The 13,479-nt window shown below is 66.9% G+C and overlaps 1 protein-coding gene across 1 annotated transcript; it reads left to right on the plus strand.

Annotated features, from left to right (window-relative positions):
• Positions 1–6,599: 6,599 nt before the first annotated feature.
• TNFRSF13C (TNF receptor superfamily member 13C) lies at positions 6,600–10,218 on the plus strand. The gene is made up of 3 exons (XM_037515156.2): positions 6,600–6,852; positions 7,085–7,321; positions 7,606–10,218. The coding sequence occupies exons 1-3, from the start codon at positions 6,600–6,602 to the stop codon at positions 7,785–7,787; spliced, it is 672 nt and encodes a 223-aa protein (XP_037371053.1). The 3' UTR covers positions 7,788–10,218.
• Positions 10,219–13,479: the final 3,261 nt, after the last annotated feature.

The raw sequence follows: 13,479 nt of genomic DNA on the forward strand, positions 1-13,479 counted from the left end.
GAGGGTAGGGCCTGCCTGTGTCCCCCCCACCGGTCCCTTCCAGGCCTGGCCCAGCGCCCACTCCTGATACCTCCGTCGGGCAGTCCCCGGGGCCCTGCCGAGAACCCCAGCTGCGTAGATTCAGGTAGCCCCACAGTCCGCAGCCTCCGCAGGCGCTTCACGCTTCAGGGAGCTCTTCGCCCCTGCCACCCCCAGCAGGCCTGTGAGGTCACCCGTGTTTCCCCATTTCACAGTAAGTGAAACCGAGACCTGTGTCCAGACTGCACGGACGGGTGGACACAGGGCAGCTCCGGCCCTTCCCACCAGTTGTTTTCTGAGGCACCTGACCCCGCACAGAGAATGGGCGTCTCCACTGCCAGGCCCTGCCCTGGGAACAGGAAGTGGCGGCTCCTAAAGTGCTGCTCCCACCGTCAAGGCTGCTGGGACCCCTAACAGTGGGGGATGCACTGGGGGTGGCGACAGGGGAGGGTGTTCCAAGGTCAAAGGAAGAGGCTGGAGGGGAGCGGTAAGACCCAGGGCATTCTCTGAGGGGGAAAGCAGACGCCTGGGAGGCCTCCTGGAAGCCAACATGGGCTCAGCCCCTCAGGAGCCCAAGCCGCAGAGGGAGGGGCTGGGGACTTGCAGTGAGCATGCTGGGGGGCTGGGCATGAGGGGGCCTCCCAGCCCCCACGAATCTCTTCCCTCGATGCCTAGCTGCCTCCCTCCCTCCCTCTCTGGCTTCACCTCCTCTCACAATAGTCTCATAATCTCACCTCAGAGTGAGGCCGCCCCTTTATCCCTCCCGCCTGGGCCACGGAGCTGCACCTATGTGAGCCCGCCTGCTCCCTGGGCCAGGTGTCCCTCATCATGGGAGGGGCAAGACCACCGGTGCCGCCCGCAGAGGCTGTGGCCGAAGGGCAGGAAAAAGCCCAAGAGCTCATTTACCCCACAGGCTGGCTGGGCCCAGGCAGGAGGGGCGGGTGGACACCCTGCCTGTCCTGGGCACGTCCCCGCGCTGAGGCAGGAGCGTCCTCCCCCCGCCCGTGGCACACTTCTCTTCTGTCCCTGTGCCACGTTTTCTTTGCCACCTGGTGCCATTTAACAAGAGCAATGGCATCACCTCCTCCAGCCAAGAATCTGGGAGCCTTCCAAGAGCTGGGGAACACGGGGCTGTCACTGCTGCCAGCTCCTGCGAGCTTGGCAGGGGCCCTGGAGCCCAGAGGCTGCCCCTGCCTCCCAGCCGAGCTGTGCCACCCCAGGTGGCAGCCCCAGCCTGCTGCCCCGTGGGGAGGGCGGCTGCTCTGTGTGCCCCAGCCTGCTGTCCAGAGGCGGCTTGACCCAGTGGGGCAGTGGAAGGCCGGTCTTCACCTCCTGGCAGTGCCTGGGTTGGTGACGGTGGGGTGCAGGGAGAGGAGAGGGGCTGTGCTCAGCTGCTCGTGATGGCAGGACCTCAGGAGCTCACTCACCTCAGCAAGCCTCGGTTTCCTCATCTGCAGAGTGGCTCGGGCGCGCGATGCCTTGCTCGCCCCACCTGTGGGCACTGAGCAGGAGCCGCTACTGCAAACAAGATCTCGCGCCATTGCAACCTCGGGCCTCGGAGGTCACCCGTGCTCACCGGCGGGGGCTGAGGGGCTGAGTGTGCAGGCGCCCCAGGCTAGCGGAGGAGAGGCCCCTCTGCCAGGCCTGTGCCCCCGATCAGAGGAAGGCTGGGGCCCGGGGGAGGTCCGGGCAGCTCTCAGAGGCTTGCTCGGGCTCTTTTGTCCCCTCAGGCCTCCCCGTTATGGGCCGCCCTGGGACCCGCATAGGGGAGCTCATGTTTTCCCCAGGAGAGGGGCTTCTGGCCCAAACTGATGGTGCTTCCCATCCCTGCCAAGAAGGCAGGACCTTCCCTGCGAGGAGGGGCACTGTCCCTGTCACCCCGTCAGCGACCGCAGCGAGGCCGGCCCAGGCTGCGGCTGAGGCGGGGCAGGCTGGCCGCAGAGGGGAAACGGTGCGGTGGGGAAGGGCCTGGCTTCCGAGCGCCACCGGCGGAGCTGTGGCCGCCCTACAGTGTGACCTGGGCCGCCTCACTTACATCCCCAGACCATGGCTGTCTCGAGGTGCCTGCGAGGCTCGGAGAAGCTCATCACCGCGGTGGACTCTGCCTGACCCCCGGGGGGGACTCGTGAGCACCTCCCCACATACCTAGCGGGGCCTACTTGGCAGGAGTCCAGCATGAAGGGGGCGCCTGCTGGCTTCGCCCCTCCCTGCAGTCCCCTTGGGCCCTGAGGCCGCAGAGTCCAGCGACTTCTCAGATCCCAGGGGTCCGAGGAGGGGCCCAGGGAGAAGTGGGCGCCCTCCCCCAAACCTGCTAGTCTCCCTGTGTGTGACTTATGAACTGGGGTCCCTGAGAACCAGCTAGCAGAGAGCTGGGAGCGCGAGGTCCCCAGCACCCTAACCTGTAGAGCAGGCAGCCTCCCTTGAGGCCACCCTCTCACCTAGGGGGAATGCCAGAGGCATTTGGGGGGCCCTTGGAACTAACCTTTGATAGTTGCCTGGTATGACTCAAAACACACCTGCAAAGCCAGACCCAGAGGGAACCCCCCACACTCGGCGCCCCTCTGCTGTGCTCAGCTGTGAGCTGGTGATGCCTGGACCTGCCCCCACGCCTGTCTGCCTGCACGAGGGGACCCCGCACGTGCCCCTGGGAGAGCTCAGGGCTGAGGGGCCCCTCCGGCTTGTCCCTTATCCTTCTGAGCTCTTTCTCCTCTTTGAAAAGTAGGGGTCTCGCTGCCTCCTCCCCCACAGGGTTGAGGCAAAGGGTGTGGGGCCGTGCGGGTCACAGGGCGGGTCAGGGGGTGAGAGGTGAGAGCCACACCGCCGGCTTTCTCGTGGCTGTGCTCTCTCTGGGCCTTGTCTGCGCCTCCCCTGACATCCTTGGGGCCCCTCGCCCCCACCCCTCTCCCCGAGGTCCCTGGGCCATGCCTGACTCCCTGGCACCCTTCCCTGAAGTCTTCTCCACAGTCTCCCGACCTGCTACCCGGCGTCACCGCGTGGCTTGGTCCCTGGCCCCCTGCCAGCTTTCCAGAGCCCAGAGCAGCACCTGGCACAGAGTAGGCCTCGCTTGTGGCTGAGTTGGCCTGTGCGCACGCGCAAACGCGCGCGCGCGCACGCGCACACACACACACACACACACACACACACACACAGGCCAAAGCCTGTGGGGGGCGGGCCTGGCTCCTCACCCTCTTGGGCCGCGTTCTGGGAAAGCAGCTCCTGGGAGGCGCCCTGCTCCCCACCTCTCCTCCCTGCTCCTTCCACCTCCTACCTGGGCAGGCCTGGCCCCGGGGTATGACCTGCCCTCGCATAGCCCAGTCCCCAGGCTCTCCTGCCCCTCTCCTGGTGCCCAAGCGTCCAAACTGCGTCCTGTCCCCAGTGAGCGCTCGCTTTCCAGCAGCGTCCTCTTCATCAGAGCCCAGCAGGCCCGGGGAGGCCGAGGGACCCGGCCCTGGGGCCTGGGCCGCTGTGACGAAACAAGGTGGCGCGAAGAGCTGAGAAGCAGTCAGGACGGCCGCGGGGACGGGGCAGGGGACAGGACGAGTCACCCCACGCGGGCCCTCCGTGGACGTCAAGGGCTGCTGCTGTGCCCGTGGCCGCGCGCGTTTAAAGCAGCACAGACGCCAGGACGAGGGGCTCCCTCGGGCGGGGCCGGGAAATGCCCGCCTCGCTCACCGCGCTGTGGGGGTGTTGGGGGCTTTGGAATGAGCACGTTCTGGAATTACTCACTAGCTAGAAATGAAACTGGTTTTTGAGCAGGGAGTGTACCTCAGAGGCTTCACACCAGAGCTGGGGAACCGGGCCCCTCTGCCCCTGGGCCTGCACCCCGCACCCGGGCCAGCCCGCCCAGGCCCCCTCCTTCCCCCACCCTGGCCAGGTGTGAGGGAGCAGCCGAGCCCGAGGGTGGGTGCACGCAGACCCCACCCAGCTCCTCCTGCAGGCTCACCTCTGCCCCCAGGCCCTGCTTCCCATCTGCCAGACGATGTCTTAGCAGTGTCTGGGTCGAGGCCTGGGGGGGCCCTGGGCAAAGAACAAGTCCCTTCTTTCCTACGCAGGAACGCATGAGGGGTGCTGCGGGGTTGTTTCCAGGAGCAGCTATTAAAAGAACAAGGAACAAGTGCGGGTCGTGGCTCCCAACTCTGCCCCCTCCCTCTCACAGCTCATAGTCAGAAAGTGATGGAGGGGCCTCCCTGGTGGCACAGGTTAAAGACCGCACTACCATGCTATTGCCAGCCTCTGCAGCACGAGTTCGATCCCCAGCCAGGGAGGTGACCCACAAGGTGCAGCAGACCTCTCCTGACTCGCCCGCTGCTCCCCTCAGCAGTGGATTTCAGTAGATCCTCCTGTTCTGCTCCCCACTCTGTCTCTGGTGAATCCTCTCAAGCCCCACACCTCTGGCCTGTACCCCAGTTCTTGTATGCATACATAAATCTTTTTTTAAAAAAAAGAATGTGATGGAGAACAGGTGAAGAAAGCAATAATGAACTTGACTTAACAGCTGTTTAAAGGGAGAGAGAGGAAGGTCATACCGGGGAGAACCCAGCATTTACCCACTGATCTAGGCTGACACATCCAACGGCCGAGTTTTCCAGAGTTTTCCAGGCAGACTCGGGCGTCTCCCCGCCCGTCTGGAAGGCTCGAGGGAGAAGGTCTATCTGGGCAGCTATGCACGACCCCAGGGTCTTTTGCTGGTGTTTGGCCCAGCCACCTGCCCCATTGGCCCGGAGGGGTCCCCAATAAACCATTTGTATTAAATGAGTAGCTCTGCCTCTCCCTCAAGATGGCTGTGACTGGGCACCCCATCCCACCCCCTCAGACTTGGGGCCCTGAGGTCCCCGCCTCTGCTCTGCAGAGTCACAGCACTCACTGTGACAGGGAGCCCTGCAAAGGTGGCTCCTGCAAGTGATCCCAGCCCCAGCCCATCTGACTACGGGGGGGGGGGGGGGGGCGGGCAGGCTCCCCACTCTGATCCCCGAAAGCTCTGCCTGAAAATCTGACGCCAGGGACAGCCAGGAGCCCAGACTGTAGGAACAGGTTCCGCGGTGCTGAGGGTCAGGGCCAAGAACAAACAACCGCCCCGCAGGGTGGGGTGTAACTCAGTCTTCCAGGCACACCTCCCTGCCCCCAGAAGGGCCTCCTCTGCCCTGGCCCCTCTCCACCCCCTCACCACACACCCACACTCGCCCACGCCCGCCACCCAGACCCACTTCTCTTTTGCAGCTGCCCCACCGCCTACACCTTCCTCCGCGGAGTTGCTGGCCCGTGGGCAGGGCATGGAGAGGGGGCGGGCCGGGGCTCCTCAAGATCAGAGATACAGGTCCTGTGAGACCCCTCCACGTCCCCCAAGCCAGAAACCTGGGGACCAGCTTTGCCCCCCCTTACTCCGTAGCCAATGGCATCACTTTCCCCTAAACAACTGCTGATGGCTCCCCCGCCCTGGCCTCGGTGCCAGTCTCGCGGCTCCACACACCTGTCCAGCCTCCAGGCCACAGCAGCCAGAGGAGAGGGCCCCTTCCAACGCGGAACGAGGCATCTCCCCAGTGCAAACTCCTCGGGGCTCCTCGCGCCCAGGCCCTGCCCCTTTCCCGTGTCCAGGCCTCTCGCTGAGCCAGTCTGGCACCGGGAAGGCTTCCCTCCCCCTGTAGCTGTCCTGCAGCTGTTGAAAGTGTTCTGCTTGCCCCAGCCCCCTAGACGTACCCCAGACAGCTCCCCAGGTTAAGTGCTTAGGGGTCTGGGATGGCCGCGTGAGGCCCCCCCAGCCCTGCCCCCAGTGAGGGGCAGCGGATGTCCAGGAAGGTAGAGGCAGCGTGTGCGCACACGCGTGTGCACACGAGCACGTGTGTCTCCATCTGGGCGACAGGTGGGGAGCAGGGCCGCGGGGGCACCACAGCCGGACCGAGGGGCGTGGCCTGGACCGGCCGGGAGAAGGAGTCAGGGCGGGCAGCAGCGGGGGCTGGGGCTGGTCTGCTCGTCTAGTCACCTGGTAGCCCGAGTCTTCCTCCTGCTGGAGCTGCGCGCTCCCGGGCTTGGCGGCGCCGACTCCCCGCCGGCCTGTGCCCTCCCTCCAGCCAGATCCTTGTTACCACGCAGGCCTGCGACTCCCCCTGCGCGGAGCCCTGCTTGCCTCGGAGCCCTGCTTGCTTCCCGGGGGCTTCAGGCCAAGTCCAAGGCCCTCAGCGCTGGGCCCGGCCCTCCCTGGCCTTCCATGGGGGCCTGGAGGCCTCTGTCCACACTCGGCCCTGCCGGGCTCCCCCAGGCCTCCTCCATCTGACAAAAGCCCCCCCATCTTCACAAAGCCTTGCCCCCCGTGTCGCCCCCTGTTATCTGCCCATCAGTCCCTCCAGTTCAACGTGGGGCGTCAGGAAGGGTCTGGCGCACTAAGCCTGGGAAGGACAGGAGGGCGCCCCGGAGGAGGAGGCAGGTGGGGTGGGGTGGGGGGCTGCGGGAAGCAGAACGACGAGGTCACCCAGAAGTGCGGGTCGGGACTGCCCCGGGCCCCGCGGAGGGCCGGCCCTGGCGTCGGGGTGACGGTTGAGTGGCCCGGGGGGGGGGGGGGGGGGGGGCCGCAGGTAGGAAGAGCCGACATGGGCGCCGCCGGGCCGCCTGAGTGGTCCCCCCGCGGCGGGAGGGAGGGCGGGGTGGCCCGAGGCCCCGCCCGGCTTCCTGCCGGGCCCGGAGCCGCCGACCCCGTCCCGCGCGCGCAGGGCGGCCGCAGCATGGGGCGCGGGCCGGGGAGCCCGCCGGGCCCCGCGCGGTGCCGGGAGCCGCAGTGCTTCGACCTGCTGGTCCGCGGCTGCGTGAGCTGCAGCCTCCTCCGGACGCCGCCGCCCCGACCCGGTAAGAGCCGAGCGGACCCCGCGCCCCGGGCGCCCTGGGGGCGGGGGGGGGCGGCCCGCCCTGCCCCGCCGCGGGGGGGGGCGATCGCCGCGCGGCCCCCACCGACCCCGGCGCCCCGCGCCCCCCCCGCCCGCGCCCCTCCCGGCCCAGCCTCGCCCCCCGCCGCCCCGCCCGCGCCCCGGCCCTCGCCGCCGGCGCCGCCTGCCCGCGCTCCCGCCCCCTCCGCCCGCAGCCGGCGCGAGCCCGCAGACGCCCTGGACGGCGCCGCAGCCGCTGGAGTCGGGGGGCCCGGGCGCCGCGGGGGCCGAGCTGCCGCTGCCGCTGCCCGCGCTGCTCTTCGGCGCCCCCGCGGGGCTGGGCCTGGCGCTGGCCCTGGCGCTGCTGGCGCTGCTGGGCTGGCGCTGGCGGCGGCGCCCGGGCCGCGCGGCCCCCGCGGCCTCCCCCGAGGCGCCGGACGCGCCGCTGGACGGTAAGACCCGTCGGGGCCCGGGGGAGGGGGGGGGCAAGGGGAGGCGGCCGGCGCGGGGCTCCGGGGGCGGGGCCGGCGGGGGGGGCGGCCCCTGGGTCTCCCCGCGAGCAGGCGCGGGGTCCTGCTGCCCTGGCCTCCCGCGCCCAGGGCCAAGCCCCTCCCGCACCCCCTCCCCACCCCGGCCCAGGGCTTCTAGTGGGAGACTGAGGTCGAGGTGGGGGCCCCAGAGCTGGGGTGGCAGAGGCTGTGGGTTAGTCCTGAGCCTCCGTCTCACCCCACCCCAGAGCCCCTGGACGACATCCTGGTCATCCCCCCGGGACCCCTGGACGCCTCAGCTCCCATCTGGCCCCCACCCAGGGGCGACCCAGCCCCCACCCCGCCGGCCCACAGCGTCCCCGTGCCAGCCACAGAGCTGGGCTCCACCGAGCTGGTGACCACCAAGACGGCCGGCCCTGAGCCGCAGTAGGGCCAAGGGCAGAGCCAGAGCCGGGAGGCTGATTCGGCTCTGCCCTCTGCGCTCACTTGCCCCCTTCTGGAAGCCGAGCTGCTCCCCACCTCAGCCTGCAGAACCACAGATACCACAGACCACAGAGGTCAGCTGGCACGGCTCCGGAGGCTTCTCCGCGGCTGGCTGCCAACTGTGCCCTCTTGGGCAGCCCTCGGAGGCTGGGGCTGAACCCCTGTGCTGCTGAGGGCTGGGCGCGAGCAGGGTGGGGAAGCCACTCTCAAAGCAGAATAAGCTCAGGAAACAGATCAGGTGGGAGGAAGCTTGACTGGTGGCTGGAGGCGTGCTTCTGTAACACTTGCTCTCGGCCGCCCGCCCCTCACCTCCTGCCCGCAGCAGCCCAGTCACCACTGGGTGGGTTCGCTTTGGGAGTAGGTCACCATGACTTCCCGGAAGAGCCTGGACTGTGTTGATTCTCAGGTGACTGCACCCCAGGGGCCAACCCTGAGCGTGGCACCGATACTAAGAGGCCATTTTCACCCTGGTGGCCACTTCCAGAGCCTCGGCTGGCTGGGGGAGGAAGTCCACAGCTGCTGGGGCTGGGCTGCAGCCCCCCTGCAGGCCATTGCCGGTGACCACATGGGGTCCCAGCTGCTTGCAAGGCACACACGGCTGTCCACAGGGTCGGGCCCAGGACCTGCAGGGCATCCCTGTGCAGAGGCCTGCAGCCTGGACGCAGCTGAATCGGATGATCCTGGAGCTCCCTTTTCTGGGCCCTGAGTGCTGGGGTTCCTCGGCTACTCTGTGCCAGCACCCGGGGTCACCCCCCGCCCCAGTGAGACTGCTTCTCTGACCACGGTGCCTCTCGCACCCAGCGTGACCTGGGAGCGAGCCCACCTCTTCCACTGTGGATCCCACTGTGCACCAGCTGCCTCTCCTCACAGCCTGCGCAGGACGGAAACTCCGAACCCAGGCTCTGCCCGGGAGAGCATCCTTGGAACTTGGAAGGCGCACTGGGCTGGGAGTCAGAAGACGTGGTTCCGGGTGCCATTTTGTTCCCCTCCAGGACTCCGCTGTGATCTATTCCACACCTCAGACGCCTTCTGCCTCCCTCCCCCTGACGTGCGGGTCAGAGCTGCTCGCCACTCCCAGCTCAGAGGAGAGCCTTCTCCAGCCTCCCTGCTCAGAAGCAGCTGCAGCCCCCAGGACCCTGACACTCACTCCAAGTCTCCCCAGCCACTCCCTCCCTGACCCCGCCCCTCCCTGTCCCACCCACAGCACCAAGGGGCTCTGGTGAGGTCAGCTGGCGGCAGTAGACGCCTGTCCTGAAAGGCCTGGATCCTCTATTCCCTTTCATTTTAGTTTGGGGGAGTCTGAGCTGTGACCAGCCACCCCTTCTTTCCTGCCATAGCCAGGAGCTGGGCCCTGGTGATGAAATGAGTGGGTGAAACTCCTCTGGGGCCCAGACATGCAAACCTCTGGGGCCACTGTGTCCCTGCGGAGTCCCTGGCTGCTGTGCAGCTTCCCCCGTCTGGTTCCTTTGCTGAAGCGAGCAGTGCTGGACGCAGAGTTCTCGTGGACAGTGGCCCTCAGAGGGGAGCTTGAAGGAAATGTAGAGAATCCTCGCCCCTCCTCCAATTCACAGATGAGGAAACTGAGGCCCAGAGAAGGCCTCAGTTGGCATCGCCGTCACCCAGCAAAAAACAGAAGGGAAGTTCCTTGGGGAGGAGCCAAGAACAGAAGGCAGAGGAGAGCTGGGCGAGCAGGGGTCAGTCTCCCCCAGCCCCCCAGAAGGGCCCAGGCAGTAAGAGGCCAGCCCACTGTCCTGGGCATTGCTGTCCACAGAGCCTCATCAGATCTTCCTAAGAGTGCCCGAGGAGGGACGTGGAGGTCATGTTTGTTTTAAAAAAGTTTTATTCAGTAAATCAGGGAGCCTCATCTTGACACTTTGACGGCGCAGGACAGCCACCCAGGATGGGGCTTGTGGCGAAACCTCCCCTCAACCCGCCACGCCAGCGAGGGTGGGTCTTTCTCCAGCATTTTAATCACTCTAGACATGGACTCGTAGCCTGACCAGCATCTCTGGTGTGTTTTCCCATCTTTGAACACCTCACCAGCAAAGTTTTCCACATTTGGCTGTTTGTGGGTTTTACTACTATGACTGACAGAGCACCCGGAGTGTGGCCACCGAAGGCCTTGACCTGGTGGCCTAGGGGGGACGTCTCAGCGCTCTCACCTGAGTTTGATAGGGCGCAGCCGACCTCGCCTGTCTCCCCGCTGCTCCCCTCTGCAGTGGATTTCAGCGGCTTCACCTGTTCTGTTCCCCACTCTGTCTCTGGAGAATCCTCTCCCCCCCGCCTCCCGCACCTCTGGACTGCACCCCAGCTCTTGTATGCATAAATAATAAAAATAAATCTTTAAAATAAATAAATAAAAGTGCCCTGTTGGCTGAACCGCTTGCCTGGAAATCCGAGCCTGTTTTGTCCACGAGCGGGGAGAGCATGTCCCATTTTGCAGGTAGGAAAAGAGAGGCCCGACCCGATGAAGGGACCAGGCCCACAAAAAGCTATTCGTGGTGGAGCTGGGCCAGACCCAGGCGCGCACCCTGTCCCCTCTGTCCGGCAGGAGGTCACGGGCTGACTGCAGGCTCGATTCCGGACTCTGCTTGCTGTCAAGATGTCGCTCCCCACTTGGGTCTTTGTGCACTAAAGAGGCTCCACACTAGATTCTGAGCAGCGGCTTGTTCCGGGGCGGGGGGGGGGGGGGGGGTCGTCTGAAGGCAACCGTCCCCTCCCCCAAGCCTGTGTTTCTGGCCAGTTTTCCCTGAAGGAGGGTCTGGTTTCCCCGTCCCCTGGGCCTGACAGGTGGGGGCGGGGCGGGCTGAAGTCTCAGTTCCTCCTAGGCCTTCCTGCAGGCGCCTTTCACTTCCTGCTGGGCAGCCCAGCTCCTTCTTAGAGTGGGGGCTGGGGAGGCCCAGCTGGTGAGGCCCAGGGTGGGAGGAAGGACCTGACCCCTTCTCTCCCATCCCTCGGCGAGGATGGCGCCTCCCGGCCCTTGCCTGCGGAAACTGGCGCATCCCCCTGGCCCGGGCTCCCACCTTGAACACGGAGCCTGAGAGCCAGTCCTGGCACAAGGTGATGGCGCCAGCGGGGTCTCAGGCAGGCGTGCCTCCACCGCCTTTCCCGGGACAGCCACTTCCCGTCCAGAGTCCCCCTCAGAAAATCCCACGGGCAGTGAGTTTCCCAGCGCTGGCTGCTCCCACCCCCCACTCAGCCCCGCGGGTCTCACCCTGCCAGGGGCTGCCCAAGGGAGTGCTTGGGGGAGGAGCAGAGGCTGCTTTCCTGCTGAAGTGGAGGAGACCCGCTTCCCGGCCGAGGGAGCCCGAGCAGATGCACAGAGAAGGTGGGCACCGGGGCCTCTGAGTGCCCGACCAGACTGTGTTGCCACTGGCCCCCAGCACTCAGGGGCCCCCACCTTGGGCGTCTCCCCCTTCTCTGGCTCCCTCCGAGGGGCCGCCAGACCCCCTCGGGGCTCCTCTGGGACTGGGTGGAGGCTCACTTCCAAGTGCTTCCTGTGGGTGCTTCAGGCCAAATTCTTCCTCCGTGGCAGCGGAAATCTGCCCCTCTGCAGCCCGTGCCTGCTCCCCAGCTGCCCGGTCCTGGCCTGGGTGGGCAGTGGGGGGAGGCACTACGGCCGGGGTCACGAGGAGGGCCGAGGTAAGCCAGGAGGACACAGACGCCCATGCTCCCGGCTTAGTGTTTCCTGGGGGCTCTGATGGAGCGGCCGCTGCGAGAGGGGGCCCCAGGGGTGCTGGGGCCCCGCATCTCCTCACCGCCCTGGGCTGTAGAGAGGAGAGCGGCTGGACACCAGCCCCAGGCGCCCTGCCTAGATCCAGGACCGAGCCTGCCACTCCAGAACGGGCGACAGTGCAGCTGGTGTCGGGGCGGGGCCTGGCCGAGGGGTCCCCAGGAACGCCGCCTGGCGGGGAGGCGGGGAGGGGAGGGGCCGGGGAGGGCAGCGGCGTGGGTTCAAGGCCGGCAGGCGGGGAAAGAGGAGAGCCCCGGGGAGGGGGGTTCTCCCTGGCGCCGAACTGGACCTCCACGCTAGGTCACGTGGGTCCGGGTCCCTTCACCAGCATGTGGGGGCCCGGATGCCAGCCATGAACCCCACTTTGGGGCCGGGTATGGACTCCTGGGCTCGGAACTGAGCTCGGGGTTGTCCCAGGAACTCGCAGCAGGGAGACGTGGGACACGCCCCTTGGCCTCGCTCTCGGTTCCTCCGCTTGGGCTTTGAGATCTGGGGGCCTTTGGAGGGCCCCGAAGGGGGAGACTAGCACGGGCGAGCCAGAGGGGTGGCTTAGTTGTGCCGTCTGGAGCAGGACTCCCTGAGCCAGGGAGAGGGTGCGTGGGGGAACTGGGACAGGAGGCTGAGCCCCAGTGCCCCCCCAACTCGCCGCTCCCTGGCGACCTCAGGAGCCCGGGCACCCCCTCCCTCCCACAGGCAGCTGAAGCCTGAGTCACTGGAGGCCTCGGGGAGACAGAGGAGCCGCAGGCCCTCCCCTCCAGCTCCCCTCCCGGGACTGGCGGGCATCTGAGCTAGCAGGGAGTCCAGAGGGCTCTAGAATCTGCTTCTGGGGTAACCCCCTGCCGGGGAGGACAAGGAACTTGGGGAGGACTTGGCGCGTTCACAGCTGGCAGCCCCCGAGCTCTGGAGCTGGCTGCGGCGGGAGCTGTGTACCTGGGTGCCGGAGTTGCTCGCGGCCGTCTCGCAGGTGAGAAGAGCCAGGCCTCCGCGGTTGGCTGGCCCCGCGAGAGCAGGACGCCCACCCACTGACGCTTCCTCTGAAGCGATGTGCCAGCACGTGTGAGAGTGCCCAGCGAGTGTGAGGGGCTGCAAAGGCCTCCCACGAGGGAACAGTCCGGGAGGCCGAGGGGCAGGCATTGGGGTACCCTCGGGGTGTAGGCGCTTCCCTGGCGGGGGGCTGGCCTCCTCCAACTGCGCTGGCCAGAGGCAGTGTGGAGTGCAGGGGCGGCTCACAGGGGCAGGTTGCAGGCCGGACCCTGGCGCTTCCTGGCCGTGTGCCCGTTACAGCAGCAGACACTTCCTCTCTGGGTCTTGGGTTTCTTTCTAGGAAATGCCCAATCCCTGGCTCGGGGCTAGGGAGACCGGTCACCCCTCACAGCAAATGGGGACCCTGAGGGCCAGCACGGGCTTCCCTAATGTCCGCCACCTCCGAGGACCCTGAGCGTTGGCACACCCGGGGCTGGCCACCAGGCAAGGACTCAACAGTGCGGGAAGAACATGCGAGCGCAGCACAGCCGCACTGACACGCGTGTGTGCACACATGCCCGGAGCGGGGCAGGCCCGCACACTCTGCCCCACACCTGCACACTCGCTCACACGCGTGAGTGCACTCACACACCCGCACGCTCGAGCTGCCAGCGCTGGGAGCGGGGGGCGGGGCGGGTGCCCTTCAGACGCAGAGACTCGACTCCTTTGCCCGCCCCGTGGGGCTCGCTGCAGATGCCAGGGGTTATTTTAAGCCTGGATCAATGGACGATTTTTGGTGACACAGGCTGGAGGGGGCGGTGTGCAGAGGAGACAGGGGCCGCTGCCCTGGTGCCTGGCTGTGGAAGGAGACCCCAGGGCTCGGGGCGGGCAGCCTGGGCAAGGGGTCACGCCTCAGCTGGGCTGCTCTGTCTCGTCCCCTTGC

The sequence above is a fragment of the Talpa occidentalis genome, unplaced genomic scaffold (assembly GCF_014898055.3).
Source record: "Talpa occidentalis isolate TD23 unplaced genomic scaffold, MPIMG_talOcc4v2.1 talOcc4.16, whole genome shotgun sequence".
Taxonomy (NCBI): Eukaryota; Metazoa; Chordata; class Mammalia; order Eulipotyphla; family Talpidae; genus Talpa; species Talpa occidentalis.

Coding starts and splice junctions, on each gene's coding strand:
- TNFRSF13C (XM_037515156.2), top strand. CDS start 6,600: ATGGGCGCCGCCGGGCCGCCTGAGTGGTCCCCCCGCGGCGGGAGGGAG. Junction 6,853..7,084: donor GACGCCGCCGCCCCGACCCG/GTAAGAGCCGAG, acceptor CTCCGCCCGCAG/CCGGCGCGAGCCCGCAGACG. Junction 7,322..7,605: donor GCCGGACGCGCCGCTGGACG/GTAAGACCCGTC, acceptor ACCCCACCCCAG/AGCCCCTGGACGACATCCTG.